At 34.3% G+C, this 24,386-nt stretch overlaps 2 protein-coding genes and 1 long non-coding RNA gene across 3 annotated transcripts in view; 2 read left to right on the top strand and 1 right to left on the bottom strand.

The window, feature by feature from the left end:
* Positions 1-5,776: 5,776 nt before the first annotated feature.
* Positions 5,777-7,419, bottom strand: LOC129177531 (uncharacterized). Its single transcript, XR_008569633.1, has 3 exons — positions 7,346-7,419; positions 6,838-6,944; positions 5,777-6,200 (listed from the first exon to the last, which is right to left on the bottom strand). It is a non-coding gene; the product is annotated as an uncharacterized LOC129177531 (long non-coding RNA).
* Positions 7,420-7,818: 399 nt separating this feature from the next.
* Positions 7,819-18,097, top strand: cahz (carbonic anhydrase). Its single transcript, XM_054768766.1, has 7 exons — positions 7,819-7,980; positions 9,564-9,761; positions 14,332-14,450; positions 14,533-14,625; positions 16,984-17,046; positions 17,135-17,290; positions 17,549-18,097. The coding sequence occupies exons 1-7, from the start codon at positions 7,947-7,949 to the stop codon at positions 17,666-17,668; spliced, it is 783 nt and encodes a 260-aa protein (XP_054624741.1). The 5' UTR covers positions 7,819-7,946; the 3' UTR covers positions 17,669-18,097.
* A 3,263-nt stretch (positions 18,098-21,360) lies between these two features.
* buc (bucky ball) overlaps positions 21,361-24,386 on the top strand; it is an 8,136-nt gene continuing 5,110 nt past the window's right edge. The window contains exons 1-2 of the mRNA XM_054754875.1: positions 21,361-21,398; positions 22,331-22,673. Coding sequence (XP_054610850.1) covers positions 22,421-22,673 — 253 coding nt within the window. The 5' untranslated portion in view covers positions 21,361-21,398; positions 22,331-22,420. The remainder of the gene's footprint in view (positions 21,399-22,330; positions 22,674-24,386) is intronic.

Genomic DNA, 24,386 nt, shown 5'->3' with positions numbered 1-24,386 from the left:
GCATGTGTGCGTTCACTGAGTACTGTACATATTTGAACCCATAAGAGGCCGTTAAATGTGTTACAAAGTGTCCTATACAGCTTTGTACTTGACATGAACCCATTAAGTCCATAAGTGACCGTAGGAAATATTTTTAGAGTGGTTGTCAGGTGACTATCCCAGGTTGGCTTCCCTAAAATGGCAGTGTAGCTATAGTATTTCCAAAAGCATATTTTTTAGCATTTCACAATTGTATTGCTTTAATAGGCTGGACATTCAACTCTTATTATTATATTTATTCAATAAATTATTTAAAAAAAAAAACAAGCAAGGAAAATATCACTACTGTATTGGGCTTTTAGCCTTCACATTGCTATAGAAAGCCCATTAGCAAAAAAAGATGGTGGCCGACAGGGTTTGGTATATGGAAAAATGTAATAATTAGTTTCAGACATGTTTATCACTGAATTCATTCACAACTTGTCTTTTACATGTTGAAATGTATGATATTTTTTGTTTGCTTACATTTTGTTCTCTTTCTGCGTGAAAAGAAAGGAAGGTTTTGGGGGGGATAATTTTAAAAAGCAAAGGACAAGATAATGACACCAAATGGCTTGTGCAGTCTTAAAGAAAAGGAAGAAATAAAAATGTGGAAAAATAAGAATAAAAGTATGATGAACCTTTCATAACACTGATATATTAGGAATACCCTGTTAATACTATATAGAAATAAATAAGTTAGAATAAGTGGAGACATTAAATACGACAAGTAAATTGAAAACATGGAGGATGATTATATACTGTACATACAGTTGTCCTTTGCCACTTTGTGCTTCGAATGCTTTATAAAGCGTCAAACTTTACGCACACGTGTCCATATAGGTTTTAAATATCTCATTTTCTTACCCTTTTCAATAAAAAGTTGTTTTACATTCATAAATTGTGTTTTTCCAGGTTGTGTGAGAATGTCCTGTACATCTTCCACTAAAAGGCTAATGTCTAACGGCGGTGTGTTTTATTTTATTAGCAAATGGCTTTTCACTGGTGATAATCACATGTTGTTTTTATCATTTCTTGACTTTTTACACTGACACAGCACATCTATAAAAGGGATTGTAAGTTTAAATTCACACTTCTTTCATCGGATGAAAATGTTTTTACTTATACCCAATGTGAAAAAACATATGTACTAATAATACTCGCCGAGGCTACAAAATATGCCAATGTCAGCACAACAGGAGTGATGCCGCCAACGTAGAGTGGTAAAGCTGGCCGTGTGGGGTTGCCATGGCAATGGTGGAGACACATTTTGTCCTTATTCTAGGTAATATACAAGCACGAGCAGGTAACATTTCTACACACTTGATTTAAAAGAGTACCATCAAATCTATTTTGTGTATGTGATGCTACAGTCACCGGAGCGTCAAGATGGAAGAATCACCTTTCATACCATCTGGCTAATGAACATACGCCAGCATGGCGCCTCTGCTGAGCGCTCATTAAGAAGTCAGTGCCTATTCTTCTTTGTCAAACTTCTGTCTTGCTGAGATACATGTTTTTGGTGACATGCATTGTAACATTTTTTGGTGTTTTAGAATATCTTTCTCTATGTGTATTGTAACATTGCTGTTTTAGATCTATCATTTGCTACATGCATTGTAACATTGTTGTTTTAGATGCATCTTTCTCAACATGCATTGTAACATTGTTGTTTTAGCTCTGTCTTTCTCTACATGCATTGTAACATTGTTGTTTTAGATCTATCTTTCGCTACATGCACTGTACAGTGGTTGTTTTAGTGATACCTTTTTTACATGCATTGTAAAGTTGTTTTTTTAGCTCTGTCTTTCTCTACATGCATTGTAACATTGTTGTTTTAGATCTAACTTTCACCACATGCATTGTACAGTGGTTGTTTTAGAGATACCTTTTTTACATGCATTGTACAGTTGTTGTTTTAGATGTACCTTTCTCTACATGCATTGTAACATTGTTTTAGCACTCTGGCTACATGCATTGTAACGTTGTTGTTTTAGATCTACCTTTGTTAACTTGCAATGTAAAGTTGTTTTAGCTCCTTCTTTATCTACATGCATTGTAACAATGCTGTTTTAGAGCAAGCTTTCTCCACATGCATTGTAATGTTGTTTTAGATCTACCTTTTTTACATGCATTGTACAATTGTTGTTTTAGATGTATGTTTCTCTACATACATTGTAACATTGTTTTAGCTCTATCTTTTGCTATATGCATTGTAACGTTGTTTTAGATCTGTCTTTCTTACATGTCTTTCTTACATTGTTTTAGGTCTAGCTTTCTTGACATGCATTGTAAAGTTGTTTAAGATCGATCTTTCGCTACATGCATTGTAACATTGTTGTTTTAGAATATCTTTCTCTACGTTTATTGTAACAGTGTTGTTTTAGATCTTCTTTCTCTACATGCATTGTAACATTTTTGTTTTGGCTCTATCTTTCTCTACATGCATTGTAACATTGTTGTTTTAGATCTATATTTCTCTACATGCATTGTAACATTGTTGCCTCAGATCAGTCTTTCTGTACATGCACTGTAACTAGGGATGCTTCAATCAGGGTTTTATGCTGCCAATTGAGATATCGATCATCCAGGACTGAAATCGGCCGATACCCATCAAATAGATTAATTATACACTTTCCAATTTATTTATGATGAGTGCTATTTTGCCAGGGGCCAATGAATGGGAAAAGTCAGGACATACCGGGGGGCCCAAAAAAAGGTAATTACTAATAAATTTTAAAAAAAAAACATATTTTGCTTACTCTTTCAAGAGAACATACAGTATATCATTCATGAAGCTTACAGAGCATGAGACACCTTTTTTAAGGAGATTTTGTGAGAGTACATTGGTGGATGTCTAGTCCAAATTTTTGGGTTACTTGCTTAGCCTTCTGACTTTCACACTCATACGCGCGAGTGTTGTCCAAATGCATTAGCTGCCGTTTGAGTGATGATCACACCGTGAGCCTCGAAAACTCACCGGACTGTGTCAAGCGTTTGTTCTTCAAATGCCGTATTAAATTAAAGCTTTTTAACGTGCTACCCCCGCAAGATAGTTTTTGTAGCATGTGTTAGCAGGTAAGTTCCACACGGCAGACATGATTGTTTTTGTTTTGGCACGCCTGCGCACTGTGGATCGCTGCAGTCTGCAATAATATTAGCCACAGGTGATCGGCGTTGAAAGGCGTTTATCCACATGTGCTGATCATGTGATGGAAATCAGCTGATAATGATCGGTGGCCGATCGCTTGGAGCATCCATAACTGTAACGTTGTTTTAGAATATTTAACTGCCAGGCTACAATGCAAACAGCTGGATGTTGTTTTGATATATTTTTTAAAGTTTATACATCAGGCAATAAATATCTTAAAAAATAATAATAATGAAATTAGTAAATTAGCATTTATTACCATTTAAACACACACAAAAGTGCCGATAATTGGTCCCAGATACTGGGTATTGCTACCATGTTGGTTCAAATGTGAAAGGTACCCATCTTTAATTGTAACATTGTGGTTTGAGATGTATCTTTCTCTACATGCATTGTAACGTTTTAGAGCTATCTTTCTCTACATGCATTTCAACATGGTTATCGCTCTATCTTTCTCTACATCCATAGTAATGTTGTTGTAGCTTTATGTTGTGCTCCATGCATTGTTACGTTTTAGATCTATCTTTCTTACATGCATAGTAACATTTTTTTAGATCTATCTTTCTCGACATGCATTGTAACATTGTTACTTTAGATCTATGTTTCTCTAAGTACATTGTAAAGTTTTAGCACTACCATTCTCTACACGCATTGTAATGTTTTAGCTTTATCATTCTCTATATGCATTGAAACGTTGTTGTTATACCTTTATCATTCTTTATCTGTACTGTAACAATGTCTTACCTCTATCATCCTCTACATGCATTGTAACAATATTGTCTTAGCTCTATCTTTCTCAACATGCATTGTAACAAAGTTGTTTTAGAAAATCTTTCTCTATGTGTATTGTAACATTATGGATTTAGATCTAGCTTTCTCCACATGTGTTGTAACAGTTGTTTTAGTTCTATCCTTCTCTATATGCATTGTAACATTGTTGTTTTACATCTATCTTTCTCTACATGCATTGTAACATTGTTGTTTTAGATCTATCTTTCTGTACATGGATTGTAACATTGTCAGTGCTTGGTATGTGTCGCTGAAGCAGGGCATTTAGAGTGGTTCAGTGGACCCATTTGAGGACCCCAGGTTAGGAAGCCCTGTTCTAGTTGTGCTTAATGAATTAATGCTTTTAAATAAAGTTTTTTAAAAATATTACACAACAATTAAATAGTAGCAAATGTAATTGCTGCGTATTTGATTTCACTCAACTCTTAGGGTCGTTGTAAACCACATGGATAAACGTATTTTATTAATTTTAATTTCAATAAATATTTGAATATAATACCATGTGCTAATTTTTTTACTCACATGCTGCAAGGGCAAAAATGAAAATGCTAAAGCACCATATGGAAGATTTATTTTAAAGGCTTGAATAGACGGCAGAAGAATATAAAATATTTGCATACATGTAAATGAATGAATATTGACTTCCTGTTTGTGTGTAGTGAGTTCATGAGGCACAGTGATAGAGGCAAATGCCAAAAAAAAAGATGTCTAGTGATTTGTTTGGTGAAAGAAATATTCTTATTTTTATGTCAGCAACAAAGTCGACGTTCAGGTCTGGGGTTCATTCCAACGCATGGGTCTTCTTCAGAGTCCAGATGAAGATATTAGCACAATGCCTCCCTCTGCTGGTGAACGAACCTTAAAGCGAGGCTCCATCTTAGGGGGCCCGAATGACCACTAGCTGAAGGCAAATCGCCTGCCACCTCCTCATCCTTAAATACTCCCCCTCCTTGGCCCGTTTCCTTCCCAGCTCCCGTCCCTCTGTCACCTGTGGCTGTGATGTGATAGTACGTTCTTAGTGTGTGACAAGTGTAGCCATGGCAACTGCCTCAAGCAACCGAAATGGATGTCTGCCAACGCATTTGTTTTTTCCCTATTTGCAATTTGACTCTTGAATACTTGCTTCACTGCTCTCCATTTTATTGCATTTTGCTGGTTTCAGTTTTGAGTTCAGTCTGCAAAATACAGATAAATAAATAAATATTATCAGTTTCTCAACAGTATTTCAAATTGGAGGGGCGCGAAAATATGTCTGTCCCTCAGTGGAGGCATGACAGAAAATAATTGAGAACCACTGCGAGTAATGGAAAATGTAAAATGATATTCCACCAGAAGGGGGCACCAAATACATTTGCCTTTCAATTTTCAATGTAATGTTTTCAATATGTTGGCGGGCACGGCATGTGGACAGCATTGCATGGCGTTGTCGTGGGAAAGTCAAAGCAGAGGACATCTAGACGTACAGGCAAAATACAAAGATTGTTTACACACTGTGTAACTCTAAGAGGAGTGTCCCTATAAATGCTGCAGATGGAGGCACACCTACTTCTATGAAGGCACTTTGAAACAGAGCATGAAGCTTATAGGGAACAGGTCAGCATGCAAGAATGGAAAACAAATATTGGATTTAGATTACGTAATCATAACAAAACAAGCAATTCTAAGGTATTTGAAAAGAACTTAATACATCTTTGTATTAATGTGTTTAATGACACTGTAATTTCTTCCAGCCATGACAATCGGGGTGATGGTTATTGTCGTGTCGCCCATTCCAGTCTTGTATAGGCCTACAATCTTTTTAATGGTCTTGGAGCCCATTCTAGCCTTGTGCAGGTCTACAAGCGTGTTCATGGTCTTGTAGTCCATTCCAGTTATGTAGGTCTACAATTTTGTTGATGGTCTTATAGTTCATTCCAGACTTATGTCGGTCTACAATCTTTTTCATGGTCTTGTATCCCATTCCAGTCTTGTACAGGTCTACAATCAGTTTGATGGTCTTGAAGTCCATTCCAGCTGCGGAGGTCTACAATCAGGGTGATGGTGATTGTCTTCTCGGCCATTCCAGTCTTGTGCAGGTCTACAATCTTGTTCATGGTCTTGTAATCCATTCAAGTCATGTGCAGGTCTACAGTCTTGTAGTCCATCCCAGTCTTGTGTAGGTCTGCAATCTTGTTGATGCTCTTGCAGTCAATTTCAGTCTTGTGCAGGTCTACAATCTTGCCCCTGAGGCCAGCTCTTTGGTCTTGTACATGGTCGTGAGAGCAGAGTTTATTTAGTAATACCAATTATCCATTTACTGGAGCATTTACTGCTCATTTGTTCACTTCCTGTTTTAACATGTAGATTTTTTAATAGTAAAAAAAAGGAATGAAAATAGACAGTAGTAAAGTTAATAGCTTGTAGCTAGACAGTTGCATTATAAAAACATTACAAAGAGTTAGGATCAGACTAAATAAATAGAAATATAGTAGATGTTAAGAGAAAAAAGAAGTAATGTTGAACATTAGCCAAAAAGAAGCAATCATATCAACACAAATAATAAAAAAGCTTTTTTGATTGATGCTATTTGCGTGTTTGGTATGTCTTCAACTACTTTGGACTGATTGTTGGATGTTTCACAAACAAAAGAATATTAATGTGGCCCTAAATGGAATGAAGTAAAGCACTGATCATAAGCAACAAAAAAATAATGTATATATAAATACGGTGGATATATACTGTACATAATAATAAAATGATAAAAACATTACTGAAATTTGAACTACACCAAAATCGATCTCATTTTCAGATTTTTCTCTTCCATGAACAAACATGTTGTCCAGTGTTGTACAGCGTCTCCTATGTGGTATGTTTGTACTGTAAAAAGTACATGTTAGTACCTAAAGCCGCAGTCAAAGCGTTTCACTTGGATGAGGATCAGTGAATGCTGGCAGAAACTGAAGGAACTTCAGGATATTGCAGTGACGTAACTTGAACAACTATCATCCTGCAAGACAACACACTGGAACTCACAGACTGGAATGTTAACCCATAGGAACCCATTTCAAGTCCAATGGTGGTAGATATAACACATAGCAGACGCTTTAAATACGACCAATTGATGTGAAAGGTGCATGTATATACATTGTTCATGTTAACTTAACACTTTTTGTCTAGCACAAATGTACTTTCAATTGTACAAAGAACATATATTGATTGGAAATCATTGAAAGAGTGACATTTATTGAGTGTCTTATCATCATTTTTGCTATTGCCATAGCAACTTGAAGGCCAAAAGCCCGATAGTGATATTTTGCTAGCTTGTTTTCTATGAATTAATTGAAGAAACATAGTAACAACCGTTGAGTTGTAATACAAACACCCTGTTAAAGCATTGAGCTAACTTACCTGACACGCCGCTATTTTGGGGAATCCAGATCCTGGGATAGTCACATGACCCCTTCAAAATTTCTTGTAACAAGCTGTAACAGTAGGAGTGGGCAATATTGTTATCAGGTAAATATTGCCGGTAATGATAATGAGGACAGGACACAGGACAAAGATTTTAGGCAAATGAAAAAAATGTGTATTTGCGAACAATTTAACAAAATATAAAAACACTAATATAAAACAATGTAACAATAAATAGAATACAATCGACACTTTTAATGTTCGAATCGACCCGCTCACCCTTAATTGAAAGCGTTGCTGATAAGAATCAAGAATGGCAAGAATAAAAAGGGCATTTGTTGATCTTATAAGAATTGAGGGATGACAGAATCCATGACGTCATCGTTCATTTACGTATAGGAGGAAGGACAGAAGATGAAGAAGAAAGTAGAAGGAGGATGAGGAATATGATAAATAAGCCACGCCCACTCACATCGTACGTGTATATAAACACTTGCTGTCCTGCTGAAGCGCTGTCACCTCTCTGATTTTTAAAAGAGCATCTAAAACACCTGAAAACAACTAGTATTTGTTATCCAGCTAGCACACCGGAGCTGACATGTCTCATGGATGGGGGTACGGACCCAATAACGGTGAGTTTATCGGTCTTTAGAAAGTACAGTTTCATATTTCTGCCGAATTAGCATCTTGCAATGCACACTACTATTAACATCTTTTTACTTGTCCTCAACACAGTTACAGTTTGTGCCTACGTGTCCAATGATGAAAATACGAACATAATAATAATAATAATGCACAAACACAAACAAGCACAAACACAAATATGTACTCTATCAGTATTTCAGAATCCTATCATTATTAGTAGTAGTAGTAGTGTAATTATTATTGTTATCATTGTTGTTATTATTATTATTATTATTATGTTCGTATTTTCATTATTGGACACGTAGGCAGAATGCATATATTGTAATAATGACATTAAATCTAAAAGTATGTTTAATTGTAATTATTTTTGAATAGCTCAATATTTAGTTAATGTATAGTATGTATTTATTATTAATGAAATATACAATTAGAGACACGTGACTCTAAAGTCTGGACACACGGACAATTATACAATTATTTAAATATATATATATATATATATATATATATATATATATATATATATGACATAAAAATTTCCTATAAAATGTATAAATAGGTTCTTCTTTTTATTCAATTTATTCAATCAATTAATTTTGCTATTATATATGTATAGCGTCTATTTTATGTAATGACAGCTACATTAATAATGTCATATATTATTTATTCTTATCATTTCAAACTTATTTTTTAACATATTTCTATATATATATATATAGAAATTAAATATGTAAAAAAGTATATATATATATATTAATTTATAAACACACACATATATCTATATATATTTAATATAAAAATATTATATAATATGAATAAATATGTTCTTCTGTCAATTAAATGTATACATTTGAACAACAATATATAATCATATAATATGTTTTATGTTATTACATGTAATATACTTCATATACCTGTTTTACTGTGCATATGACAATAAAACTCTTGAATCTTGACTATTTTAACAGTTAATGATTTAATGTATTAGTGATTTTTAATTTATTAATGAATTATTAATGAAATATTCATGAAGTCTGTACACACAGGAAAAAATGCAGATATTATACAATTATTTTAAAAAACAATATTTACCTTTTTAATGCAATATACAGTATATAATGTTATGATTATACTAATATTAATAAAGCATATGATATGAATAACCATATAATATGATCATAACTATAAATATATTTGTTATTACATATACTATATTATATACATGCATTTTTAAACATTAATGATTTCATGTATTATTGCCAATGGTACCAATGCATAATGCATATTATACAATTATTTTAAAAAGGAATAATATATATTTTTTATATCTAATACATGTAATATAAATAAGTCATATAATATGAATAAGCATGTTCTTCTTTTTATTACATTTCTTAATTGTAAGCATATGAATATTCATCTATTTTTGTGTTGTTGCTAATAATATATTACACTGTATATTTGTTAAACAATGGTTTTTAAATGATGAATTCAATGAAACTGCTTTTGTATGCTATATGTCGCCGTATAAGTTGGGTGTACCGTATTCGATTTTGACCCCACTTGATAGGTCCAGACAAATGGGGAGAAAACTATCCAATTGCCAATGGAAGCAGACAGTCTCCCATCAACATCGTCCCTCAGGAGGCGCAGTTTTCTCCTTCTCTGAAGGCTCTCAAGCTCAAATACGACCCGTCCAACTCCAGTGGGATTCTCAACAACGGACACTCCTTCCAGGTGGACTATGTGGATGATGCTGATTCTTGCAGTAAGTGTGATGGTGTCATACAAACACCTGCTGCGTCAAACATGCGTTTTTCTGACACAAACATGCATTCAATTCTAATTTTCATTTGACTTCCATCATCAGCACGTGGTCCTTCATATAAAGAATGAGCCAAACAGATATTACAGTGTGAAATTGAATAACTCAGCCTAACATCACTAATCGTGTACACCTCATACAGCTCATTTTTAATTGCACACTACAAATATACTGTACAAATACGACAAAAAACAACATCATAAATGGGAGGGGAAATAGCATGAGGGAGTAAAAACATAAGAGCACAAAGCTGACATGCGGGCTGTTTCTTTCTTTCGGTATAATATGCGTGTTACGTTTGGTGGTAGAAATAATGTAAGGGACCCAAATTGCAGAATACTGAGTCAACAACAAAGGGAGAACTATTTTACTTGTATCTTAGCGGGAAATGAAGTTCACAAGGCAGCAATAGAAAGAACGGAAAACTGCGAGTGCGGAGCTAAACAACATGATAAAAGATTAAGAGGAGACAGGAGATATAAAGAACATCCAGTAATAGTACCAACCCGGTATACCATACACAAACCCGGCTGAAAGGTCAAGATAAATAAACCCCGATCTCGCCAGGAATAAGGCCCACCGAGCCTGACGGGAGTGGAGCAGAGGTAGGAGTCTTATGATCAGTGTAGATCCCAAAGCGGGGTACGCGTACCCCCAGGGGTATGCCAATTGCGATGGGGGTAGGTGAATAAAAATGAAAAACAATTAGTACCTAAAACTCACAATTACACGTGTGTCTGAAGATTCAAGATTCAAAATTCGAGATTCAAGAGTTTTATTGTCATATGCACAGTAAAACAGGCAGTTATACAAGTACTGTGCAATGAACGCCTCACGGTGAGAGGAACAGCAGAAAGGAGACAGTGCATGAAGTTGTTCATTTCTCTGTGTGCATTATATGAGCTAATCAGTAAGTTTGATGATTATTTTGTGCATTAAGAGTGTTTAATCTTGGAGATATATATATATATATACTTCAGATTCAGATAAAAAGGTTTATGTTTTAAACGTGCAGGAGTTGGGGGTACATGGCTTCAGGTCAAATTGAAGGGGTGGGCGACTGTAAAAAATGTGGGAACCACTGGTATAGATAATGTAAGGACGAACTGAGACCTCCAGCCAATGCCTCCACTCCTGCAGGGCCAGCACAATAGCCAACAGCTCCCTATTGCCAATATCATAAGAGAGACGCCGAGAAAAAAAAGCACACGGGTGAAGCTTCTGATCCCCGGCCGAACGCTGTGAAAGGACGGCCCCACCCTGGTGTCAGAAGCATCCACCTCAACAACAAAAGGTAGGGATGGGTCAGGATGGGTCAGGATGGGTAAGAATGGGGCGAATGTAAAGAAGCCCTTAAGTTTGTAGAAAGCCGACTCTGCCTCGGAGTTCCAACTCGACAAGATTTTAGTGAAGGTAAGCCTTGACAGTGGTTCAGCAATCCGACTACAATCACGAATAAATTGCCCGTAAAAAATTGCCAAAACCAAGGACTCTATGAAAATGTTTCCTCGATACTGGAGTAGGCCGTTCAAGCACTGCCGGAATCTTTGCAGGTTCGGTTTTGAACTAACGGTTGGAGAACTAACGGTTCTCCAGACCAACTTCTGGAGAACCAATCTAACATGCGAAGCAAAAAAAGCACAAAAGAAGGCTAACAAAAAATACTCAAGCGATCGGTACAGCAAGAAAGAGTCTTGTTTAGGAAGCTGGAAGCGCACCAAGGAAGAATGGCCAACAAGATGGGATTAGTATGTAGAATTTGTGCCAATTCCGTGACAGGCAGTAGACCAGCTACGAATCGTCCTGATTGCTAAGCAAAGGGAATGAAACAACATGCAAAATACAGAGGAACGGCAGAGAACACAATCATATACAGTCATGGAAAAAACAATTAGACCAGCCTTGTTTCTTCATTTTATTGATCCATTTTAATGCCTGGTACAACTAAAGGTACATTTGTTTGGACAAATATAATGATGATAACAAATATAGCTCATAAGAGTTGAATTTAAGAACTGATATCTAGCAACTTCCATGGTTTTCTTGATGATAACTAAGTTCTTACATGAATAGCTATAGCATTGTACTGCCAAATAATTAAACTCCTATGAGCTATTTTTGTTGTCATTGTTATATTTGTCCAAACAAAGGTACTTTTAGTTGTATCAGGCATTAAAATGATCAAGAAACTGAAGAAACAAGGGTGTTCTAATCATTTATTCCATGACTGTATCCAGAAAAGAATAAATATAAATAAATAAAAGTAAATCATTTGCAAATTTTAATGCAATATGAATTTTTTTCATATATATATGTGCAGATTTGAATGTAACATTAAAAATAATATTTATATTTCATAAAATGTGCATAAATAATCTATATAAAAATTGAATTATGTGCTGATGTGAATGTAACATGAAAAAAATCATATATATTTTATATAAAAACATTTATATACGTATAATTAACATTTGTGGACATTTGAATGTAATAAGAAAAAAATCCTTCATATTTCATATAAATAAAAGTATATAAATAATACTGCATATTCAAAATTAAATTACATGCAGATTTGATTGTAATATGATTTTTTTATTATATCAATAATATTATATCAATAATATACATAAAATTGAATTGTGTGCAGATTTGAATGTAATATTAAAAGAAACATTTATAGATCATTAAATGTGCATAAATACATATTCCATGACTGTATACAGAAAAGAAGAAATATAAATAAATAAAAGTAAATCATTTGCAAATTTGAATGCAATATGAATTTTTTTTCATATATACAGTGTATGTGCAGATTTGAATGTAACATTAAAAATAATATTTATATTTCATAAGATGTGCATAAATAATCTATATCAAATTTAATTATGTGCCGATGTGAATGTAACATGACAAAAATCATTTATATTTTATATAAAAACTTTAATATATGTATAATTCAATTTAGTGGACATTTGAATGTAATATGAAAAAAAAAATCCTTCATATTTCATATAAATAAAAGTATATAAATACTTTATATACAACATTAAATTACATGCAGATTTGATTGTAATATGAAAAAAATTATATTTTCTATTAAAAATGTATATAAATTAAATAGAATTATGTGCAGATTAAAAAACTTTATATTTCATATTAAAAATATATATAAATAATGTAGGCTATATGCAGTTCAGTTATGTGCAGATTTGAATATAGTATGAATGAAATAATGCAAAAATGCAAACAGAAGCGTTTAGGTTTCTCTCAAGCTTTGTTCAAATTTGTAGCTATAGACGATATCGTTCGATACTTCTGTAAAGTATTACAAAATAAATGTATATGCAGTAGTATTTTACATCGAAATATCTTAAAAGATAGCATAGGACTGAAGTAGATATGTGCTGTAATACAACCAACGGTACCTTGAAGAGTCATCAATTCATTGCCATGGTAAATAATAAATAATATCATATCAAACTAAAAAATACAAATAACAAATAAAATAAAAAATAAAAACATATTATCTTAATATTGCCATCTATCTTGTTTATGCCTCCACCCATGCTGCATGCACGCTAGCAGATAACAGCATCTGATGATGTCACCGCTTCTTATCTGCTGTTTTAGGGGACGAGTTGGGGTGGGGGGCTTGTATCATGTATGTGAATGCACCGATGACAAAAAAATCTAAAAATTTAATTTAAAGAAATGTAAAATACTTTATTAAGTCTTAAGAGAATAAAATGTAAATGTAACATTTTAAATGTAATTAATTACAAAAATATTTTTTATTTATTTTATTTTTTGTTTTGTAATTCATGAAATAATTACTTAAGTAAATGTAATTACATTATTAAATGTAAAGATTCAATTTCAATTTATTCAATTTATTAAATACATTAAATATTTTTAAACAACTGTAATCATAAATTAAATCAATTTAATGGCATTCAATTTGAAGAAAATGTAGCTGCAATGCTGTTACCTCCGTATATGTTACATGTTGTTTCATCTGAGCTCTTAGAAAAATATAAAAATGGCATTATTGAAATTGCATGATTAAAATTGCATTATTATTTTTTTATGTAAATATAATTGATTTAATTAATTAAATACATATTTGTTTAATTCATGAAATAATGAATTAAATACATTTCAATAAAATAAATTGTAATAAATTTTAATGAAAATGAAAATGTAAATTTTATTAAATTAAAATTAATTAAATTAATTAAAATATAAATGTAATAGTTAAAATATAATTATTACTTTTTTATTTGATACATTTGTATTATTTTTATTTTATTTATTTTATTATTTATTTATTTATTTATTATTAAATGTTAATTAAAATGTAACCATTAAAATGTAATTACTTAAGTAAATACATGAACTAATGAAATATTGAATTCAATAAATGGAATGACAAGAAAAGTTTTCTCAATAAAATGTAGAAGTTGTGTAGAAGTTGTGTAGAAGTGTTAAGTCCCTACATGTTGTTTCATTCTAGCCCTTACTGGAGGTCCTATTTCTGGAACATACCGTCTGAAGCAGTTTCATTTCCACTGGGGTGCCAGCGATGAAAGGGGGTCTGAGCACACTGTCAATGGCATCAAGTTCCCCAGTGAGGTACAATTCCCAACAATGCAGACGTTTGTCTTATTGTTGTCTGATATCGTGTTTATTTGACAAATGTGTGCACTATGTCCAGCTTCATCTGGTGCACTGGAACACCAAATATCCCAGCTTTGGGGAGGCGGCCAGCCAACCTGATGGGCTCGCTGTGGTGGGGGTCTTTCTCAAGGTGGGTCTACTATTACGGCATTTTGATATTTTTCATTTTGGAAATATTTATCATTTTGGAAAATGTATAAAGACAAAACTTTGTGTTATAAGTGACAATGCATTTATTATTATTATTATTATTATTATTATTATTATTATTATTATTATTATTATTATTATTATTATTATTAGTGTCATCCATATTAAAATGTCGACTTTTTCCCATTACATTTCGCCTTTTGCTCTTTTTTTCTATTTTGTTGTTGTTTTTTTTCAAAGCTTTATTAGTTTAATTTGATTTCTACAATGTACCAATGTAGCAATAAAAAACAAGTTGTCCCCCCAGGCCGCACTTTGGACACTCATGCAACAAGCTTCACTGTTTGTTTACTGGTTTATTATTTACTGGTCTTCAGATAAGTGCTAGGATTCAAGTATTTATCTAAAACTTCAAAATAATAATATGTAAAAATAACACTTTACATCAAGAATATTTCAAAAAATGTCAGTCCTCAAAAAAAATTTAAAAATAAGGAATATATATAGAGAGAAAATATATAAATAAAAAGTAATTTTAAAAAACATTCAATGTGACTGAAAACCAGCACATATAAAAAAGAATATAAAATTATTTAAAAGAGTCTCCATCTACATCATTTCAACCAAAATGGCGGTACTAAAAACAAAAGAAAAAAATAAAGAATATAAATGTGAAAAGAAATATTACACAGTCATGGAATAAATGATTAGAGCACCCTTGTTTCTTCAGTTTCTTCTTCATTTTAACGTCTGGTACAACTAAAGGTACCTTTGCAACCTTTAGTTGCAACATTAAAAAAAAGAATATGAATATAAAAAATACAAAATATAATGTTTTTATTTATAAATAAAATATGCCAAAAAAAGAAAGAAACATGTAAGGAGTTCAAAAAGGTGCAAATATAGAAAAAAATAATCTAAAAATATTTTTGAGTCTCCATCGAGATCATTTCAAACAAAACGGCAGTGCTGAAAACTAAATTTAAAAACTAAATAAAAATAAGAACATATTTTTTTAAATATATAAATAAAAATAACAAAACAGAAAAAAGTCAGGTGTCCAAAAAGAAGCAAATGTAAAAAAAAAAATACAAAAAAGAGTCTCCATCAAGATCATTTCAAACAAAACGGTAGTACTAAAAACAAAAGAATAAAATAAAGAATATAGACATAAAAAATACAAAATATATATAAATAAAACATAATAACAGAAAAAAGGAATGTGTTCAAAAAGGAGCAAATATGAAAAATAATATAAAAATTAGGGTTTCATGCTGCCGATTCCGATACAGATCATCCATGATTGAGATGGCCGATACGGATAGTGATCACATGGATTAACTGTACATTTTTCAATGAATTTATGATGAGTGGCATTGATCGGTGCCGCCGTTAGACTATTCCAGGAGCACGTGGGAAATAGGTCATTATTAAAAAACAAACTTTGGGGTGGATTGTCTTTTTTTTGCCTTTATTTGTGTGAAACCATTATTTGACACAAACCTGAATTTCATTTGATGCATGTTTTGGAGTAGTACAAATACATGTATTGAACTGTATTGTTCAATTATTAATCAAATTAATAAAATAATCAATATGAATACTTTTATTAAATAGAAATCTGTTTGAGAATAGTTTGAGTGTCCAGGTTATACGGGTGTCCAGCTTCCATCACTATTAGAGCTGTCAACTACTGTATTTGTGTTTTATGTATGACTGGTAACATTTCAAATGCACACTCCTTTATTTACCAAGCAGAGCTCCACTCAAACAGTGTGGCCATGGTGTCTTTATGCTATTTTGTGCTTATGTGTCATTATATAACGGCATAAAGTCTGAAGTCAACAGTTTGAATACATTTAAAAAACTACTAAAGAGTTGAAGCAAGTATCCTTATTATATATTATGATACAGTATATTATTGATGTTCATTAAACAACCACAAACAAATAGTGTTTTGAGGACAAGACATAATTAGTATAATGACAACAACACAGTAAAGTTGTACATTGTAAAGTTGTACTAACCAATATAAAATATATAAATAAAATAAGAAAAAGGGAAAAAAACCAGCAAAAAAGAGTCTGCATTGAAATTATTTCAAACAAAATGGCAGTACCAAAAACAAAAGAAAAAAATAAACATAAATTTAAAAAATATATATATTTATAAAATATAAAATCATCGTTGCACTGATTCAAGAAAAATAAATCATTTACCCTCAAAACATTTCATGTTTTCTCCTCATTTTTAGATCTGTCAAAAACATGTTTTACTATATTTCTTGAATTTGTTATTGCTTTGTTTGCCTTTGCCAACCGTGCTTGCTGCTCTCTAGATTGGTGCCGCCAACCCTAAGCTGCAGAAAGTTCTGGATGGCTTGGATGCTATCAAGACAAAGGTAGAAGCAAAAGCACTGGAATTTGTTTTGTTCAAAATGACATTTCCATGATGGATGACTCACACCTCCACTGCTTTGCCTCGTTCAGGGAAAGCAGACCACCTTTGCTAACTTTGACCCAAAGACTCTTCTTCCCGTTTCTCTGGATTATTGGACCTACGACGGCTCTCTGACCACACCCCCTCTTCTGGAGAGTGTCACATGGATTGTTCTCAAGGAGCCAATCAGTGTCAGCCCTGCACAGGTACTTCACTCACAGCAAACACAACAACTATGATGACCTCTACCTCTAAAGTCATGCATCCATCAAAATAACATAAATCAACCCAAATGCCCACCTCACTCACGGTGCAGTCAAAAATGTTTCCACATGTGTTGCTTTGGTTGCACCGTGAGTGACGGAGGCATCCCAATTATTTGTGTTTCATTTCTTTTGAAGATACATGTACTGTATGTGACTGAGTTTATGTTTCCAATGAAAGCATCTGTCCTTCACTCACAGATGGCAAAGTTCCGCAGCCTGCTGTTCACTGGGGAGGGAGAGTCTCCCTGCTGCATGGCCGACAACTACCGGCCTCCTCAGCCGCTGAAGGGTCGGCAGGTCCGTGCCTCCTTCAAATAAACATCTCACCCGCACCACGGGATTGTTCCAATTTGACTCCTAATCCATTTTTTGCTTTGATTAGCTTTCCTGCTGTGATGTTCACGTTATTTCACATAAACTGCCTGGATGTATCTTGAATAAAATGATGACATTTTGACTTATAGTGTAGTCGTTATATAGCTATTATTTGACATTAAACGGCTTCTTAGGGGTTCAGTCTCGCACACTTTATGATCGAGATGATAGTTCATGGAAATGCATGTGTCAAATGTGAACTATTAGCATACTAATACGAATGAAATTGTTTTCTTTATGCGTCACAAATAAAATGTATGCAAATCTCACAATGTTTTGATTTAAATGTTTGTTCCAAGTTATAATAAAGTTTTTGTGTTGGCCGGGAGGATGGAATTGGGACACCACAGACGAAAAACACAATCATCTTTATTCAAATGTATGTGTTTATTTTCTTTGTGACAGTGGTGTCCAAAGTGTGGCCCGGGGGCCATTTGCGGCCCGTGGCTATTTTTGTCTTGGCCCGCGGAACGTCCTAAAGCAATAATTTAACCATAAAACTTAAAAAAAAAAACAACAACAACATAAATAGAAAAATCAGCAGTTATTTTACAATAATAAAGTCCAAATTTTAAGAGAATAATTTGCAATCTAACAAGAAAAAGTCTATAACATTTTTCCCCAACCTAATTTTCCAAAAACGACGATTTTATTTTGTTTTGTTTGTTTCTCATAATATTAGGAATGTTAAACAATAACCGGATTTTTCTTGAATAGTTCAACTCTGTTACTAAAATGACATTATTATTCCTTATAATATGACATGTTTAACAATAACAATTTTGTCGTCATATTTTGACTTCATTCTTGGAAAATTGCTGCTGATTCTTCCATTTTTTATTCTTGTAAAATTGTGACTTTTTCTCTTAAGATTTTGTTGTTATTCTCGTAAAATTACAAATGATTTTTTTCTATTTCTGCTGGGTTTTTACAACTATTACAACTTTGTTCTTGTACGTTTTCTTATAATAACTGTGACTTTACTCGCATAATGTTTTAACTCTATTTTTGTAACATTATAACTCTTTCCACAACCTAACTTTCCAAAAATGACAGCTGTGTTCATTGTTTCTTGTAATATTATATAATATAACCTTTGTTTAAATGTCTTTTTTCTTTAGTATTTCAACTTTATGCCACAAAAATACTTTATTTTTCCTCATAATTTCCTCATTTATTCTTATAAATTATGATTAAAATTTTTTGTCGTCATATTTTGACTTCATTCTTGTAAAATTGCTGCTCATTCTTCCATTTTTGCTGTTGTTGTTGTTGAGTCTTTTTAAATTTACTTCTTAAATTATATTTTTAGAACGTGCCGCAGACCAATACAAAAACCGCCAAGAGCCAAATGTGCCCCCCAGGCCGCACTTTGGACACCCTTGTGCTACATCAATGTGTACAATCATACAGTATGTACAGTACATACAGTATGTACAAGATGAAAACGCTGCAAAACCATTTGACACCATGATTTCAATGTTTTAAGATCAAATATATGGCAGCAATTACTGTGCATGGACAGGAATAGGAAGTAAACACACGCTATGACTACTTTACGTGTGTTCGCGTGGGTGGGGTCTCGTCTGTGTTATCGGTCTGGAGCAACAGAGAGGTGGAGGCTTTATCAGAACCTGTTCAGACGCAAGTGCTATCAGACAGGGACACTGAAATGGAGAAAATATCAAATGTTTTTGAAAAATTGCCCCACCAAACCTAAAATTAGCAACCCAGCAAATTCGTATATGATGATATGAGCCTGACACCTACCCAATATGAAATGCAGCTGCAATCATTGGGGATGAAAGCACATACTGTGGGGATAATAAGGATTGTGTCAGTTAAGTACTTTCAATAAGATTGTGTAATCATCATCTTTATGGCAGCTGTATTTTAACAGAGAGAGAATGTTTTTAAAATAAAGCACACAAATTAGTCCTGTCGCAGATTCCTTGGATTATTATTTCCATTCTCACCTTTCCACCACCATAGGCACAATCAGAAAGATGACCTCAGGGACAAAACTGTAGAAACGCACAAGACTGGAATGGACTACAAGACAATCAACAAGCTTGTAGACCTGCACAAGACTGGAATGGACAAAAAGACAATCAATAAGATTGTTAATAAGATTGTAGACCTTTGTAAGACTGGAATGGACTACAAAGACAACCAAAACAATGGTAGACCTACACAAGATTGGAATGGACTACAAGGCCATTAACAAGATTGTAGACCTACACAACACTGGATCATCAATAGGATTGGATAAGCACTCACGTCTCACATAGACTACAAGACCAACAACAAGATTGTAGACCTACACAAGACTGGAATGGACTACAACAGCATGAAGAAGAAGACTGGTGATAAAAAAGAGCACTATTAGTGCAATGATTGATCAATGGAATAAATCTACAGTAACAGTCAATTACCATTGCTCTGGAGCTCCATGTAAGATTTCACCTGGTGGGGGAAGAATGATTGTGAGAAAGTTGAGGGATCCTGGTTCGACACTTTGTCTACTTCATATCCTCCATCATTATCCTCTCAGCTGAAGCAGATCTGGGTTCTTAGGGGTTAACTTATGTCCGTCGCATGTCTCATTAGGATGCGACATCATAATGATCATTACGGTCACGCTTGAACTGCGAGCACAAATGAGGGAAGACTTGGCAGCAATCTCACCAACAATGACCCGTCTGCTTCAAAACAAGAAATGAAAGGCAGGCATTGATGGCTGAGGACGGTTGGCTCACAGAACAGGGCAGGGTTGGAAACGAAGACAAAGAGACAGTGATAGAGACAAGTGTCACTTCAGATTGTTTGGAGATTGAAAAATGTGAAGGTTGTGTTGTGTTTCTTGTGTTACTACCTTTGGCAGAAGGGTGCTTTGGTCGCACAAGTAAACCACTGTGTTCACTGGAAATATGACATAACCGGGATCTCATTCCCATGTCCTCCTGGTAACTATCCTCCATATCCTCAATACAATTTCTGAGCCACAACAGTAACCATAGCAAATGCATGTTCATGTCATAAAATGCACAAGAGGCAGAGGAAGATTTTCATCTGAGTTTTTGCAGGAAGTAGTTTGGTGATGGCTTAACCCCCCCCTAAAACACAGAAAGGGTTAAAGGGTATAAATCCACTACCATATACAGTAGATCCCCTCTTTTCTCGGGGGTTACCACCAGCAAATGGAGACTACATTTATGTGTGTCATAAAAACGCTCAATTAGTTAACTTAACGTCATAGCTCCTGTCTCTAATAAGTAATTGATAGTGGACACCTTCCACAAAATAAACAATGAGACTGGCTTGAGACTGACTTGAAATACGACTGGAAATAATACACAACGTCTGAGAAATTGCAGTAAAACGCCAGAACAGAAGTGAGGGTACAAGTAAACAAGCCGTAAACAATCATCAACCCAGGAATTTAGTACTTGTATACAGTACATGGAAATCATGTGTGCTGAAGACGCACTGTTTTTACTTTGGCTCCCTCTAGTGTTCACAGGGAAGAATGTCATATCACTGCTGATTGGTTTCAACACAAATGAGGTGAACGCCTGCACCTGTCTGATGAGCAGTCGATTTAAATTCAGGTGTGTGGGCTTATTTCCACACTTTGCGACTGATTTGTTCCTTCAAGACACGTTTCAGTAAGGTAATTAGATGGTTTTTTTCCCCCTTTCTTTTGAAATAATGTTAACTTCTTGTTCTGTATTTAAAGTTTTTGCTCTCTTAATGTAGCCTGCAGGAATGTTATTATTGATCCAAGAAACGTATATTTTTGTTGAATTCCAGTTTGGAGTAGATTTGACTGACAAATAGCGTTATTCTATTTAACACCATGCGTGTTTTAAACCATAATAAGATTTAAAGTGTTAATGCGTCCTGTACTTTGTGCTTGATTTGAATACTTTCATTTCTTATTGTAACGACGGGTGTATTGTGTAGTTCTGAGGTGCTGTTCAGGGTGTGGACTGTAGAGGGCAGTGACGTTTTGCATTTTGGGTTATAGAGCAAGCTTTTTAGGCAATAGATTGTCCGTAAGAATGAGAGCACCAGGAAGTGTTGACAAGTAAATGTACGTCCTTTCTTATATATTTCAAAATGTATATCCACAAAAGCCTCCAAACCTGCCATTTTGTTAATTTTCCTGGTCCTCTGTCTTCGTTAACCTGCACACCCAAGTCCACGTAGCTATTTCTGGGTAAACGCAGTGTATACGGTAATCATTCTATTCGATTTAACTGATCTTAAATAAACATTTTCTGTTTTCTTATTCAATTAAAAATAACAAAACTTTTGGCTTTGAAACGTCAAAGTTGGTTTCAAATGGGAAAACGAAGAAATGAGACGGATTATACCATGGCTTTGTTTGCCTTTTCTTGAAGTTAACTGGATGTATGTAGCACTGTTTTTGTCCAGTTCATTGTTTGCTTTGATAAAATTGTACAATGATTTAATAAATCAAAACATCACCTTTTGTCGCTCCATCTTAAAGTTTTGGTAAAATAAAGTAAAAAACAAAATGTTTTCTTTTGTATTTTTTTTTGTAATGCTGTAATTCAGCATGTTTTCTTTTTGTTCTAGTCTAGAAAGTCTGCAACTTGAACCCGGAAGCTGTGGTGCACTGATAGTCAAGTTGTAGTCCAGTGTGGTTACGTAGCTGTGATTTACATCATGGCTGCTGTTAACAGACCTCAAACACCTCACCAACCGCGTGGAGATCCACACTTCCATGCCACCAGTGGTGTGCCAAACACTGGACAGCAGTACCCCGGGCCACAGACCAGCGGCCAAGACCCAGGAGGGACACCCCATCCCATGTCTGCACGACCGGTCTTTTACGTCCATGCGCCACCTGCGCCGCCTTTTCTCCACTACCAATGGCCCATGCCCTTCTACAACCCCTTTGCTGGCTTCCCAAGCATGGGTGAGTGTTTATACAGTGTGTGTATATATATATATATATAAAAAAAATCTCTCTCTAGTTCATGGTAGGATTTTTCACTTTTGCTCAGTTTTGGGTTTACATTTTTATATTTCACCTTTTTTAGATACTTTATTAATCTCCAAGAGAAATTCACTTTTCCAGCAGCTCTGCAAAAGTGTCAAACACTTAAAAGTAAAAACAAGATAGGAGAGATAAGAATAATTATATGAAAATGTTTCCTTAGTTTTCTTTATTTGTAGTACATCACTTTTTTTTTGCCATTTTGGGACAAAAATCGCGCACACAACCTAAAATGGATATAGCATGCATCTGTTCACCTATCTGTATCTGTACTTGGAGTGGACGGGGCATAAACCAGAAGTGGGTGTAGTTCAACCAGAAATGTGTGGGCTTAACACTCGAACTCCCAAGGCAGTCATTTTGACTGTTTTCAAAATTTGCAATGTCATAACTTGGTTAAAAAAAAAAAACCTATGTACCCAAAGGACCCTGACTTTTCCTAAATGTGTGTATTTTATTCTAACATTGTTTTATCATTAAAATTTCAAAACCCAAAACAGTTCTGAGTATTACTACCTCGAATGACCATAGCAGTCAAATTGACTGCCTGATTTTTACAGGGGGTGTCATATTTCACTATTTGCTACATTTTTCCCGCCCTTCCTCTTGCTCTATTGGCTGTTTTGTTTTTTATGCTCTGTGATGCTAAAACCTACCTCTAAGCGTCACTCTAAACCCAAGAGAGACAAAAATGACAAGTAGAAAGAAGGTGACGGCTATGGAGGCTTTAGCCTTGCTTCAGAGAAAATGGTTGCAGTTCGAGTTTGCATGTGTAATTGCAGAGAAGTTATGTTGTGTCAATTCAATCAAACACTCAATCACTATAGTTTTCATTTAGTGTCCTGATGCGTTTTTTACCTATTCCACCAATTTTTATTTTTAGATCTTTTTAATGATAATCCAAATTATATACAAACAGTCCAAATTACTGCTATGGTCATTCTAGTAGTTGCAGAATTCTGGTAGACAGTGTTAAATCTGTACATTTAAGTCTTAAATTGACATGGAGTGATCAGATGTTGCTGTATATTATTCAGCTATGTGTACTGTGTAAGCGATCTGTAAGACTTTTTAAATCTGAAGTTGGTGATTCATGAAAGTATCGAGTGATGGCAAACGAGGAAATCTGTCAGCCTTGTTCACTGTAGTTTTCGCAAAAGCACCGCATTCAGTACTACGAGCAAAGTTTTCCAACTGACTTTATATCACCAGCCAAATTTATAAGCAGACGGAGAAAAAAAAAAGTCAGTGACTGACGCACGAGCCGTATACAGCTGTCTTGTGAAATGCACCGCATACTTTACAAAACAAATTTACCAACTAACTTTAAATATCATACAAACCAAAATGGAGGCAAGCTGAGAAACAGAGTACTGATTTTAGCAATGTGAGCTGTCGCCGTGTGTGTGGGCAAGGCTCCTCTGCCTGCAGCAAGTCTGTCAAGCGAGGGGCGGTCGGTGTGTGTGTGTGTGTGTGTGTGAGACTGGCCACTCAGAGCATGAAGAGTGAATACAGACTGTAAGTAGTTACCCAATGAGGATTCTCTAATAATCCATCCTGGCAGTCAAATTCTTTCGTTCAGAGTATAAAAATATGTAATGCACGTGACTAACTGCTAAACAGCTAGCTTTT

This window comes from Dunckerocampus dactyliophorus, chromosome 2 (genome assembly GCF_027744805.1).
Source record: "Dunckerocampus dactyliophorus isolate RoL2022-P2 chromosome 2, RoL_Ddac_1.1, whole genome shotgun sequence".
Classification (NCBI taxonomy): Eukaryota; Metazoa; Chordata; class Actinopteri; order Syngnathiformes; family Syngnathidae; genus Dunckerocampus; species Dunckerocampus dactyliophorus.
Note: the sequence above shows the minus strand (reverse complement) of the source record. Positions and strands in the feature narration are given on the sequence as shown.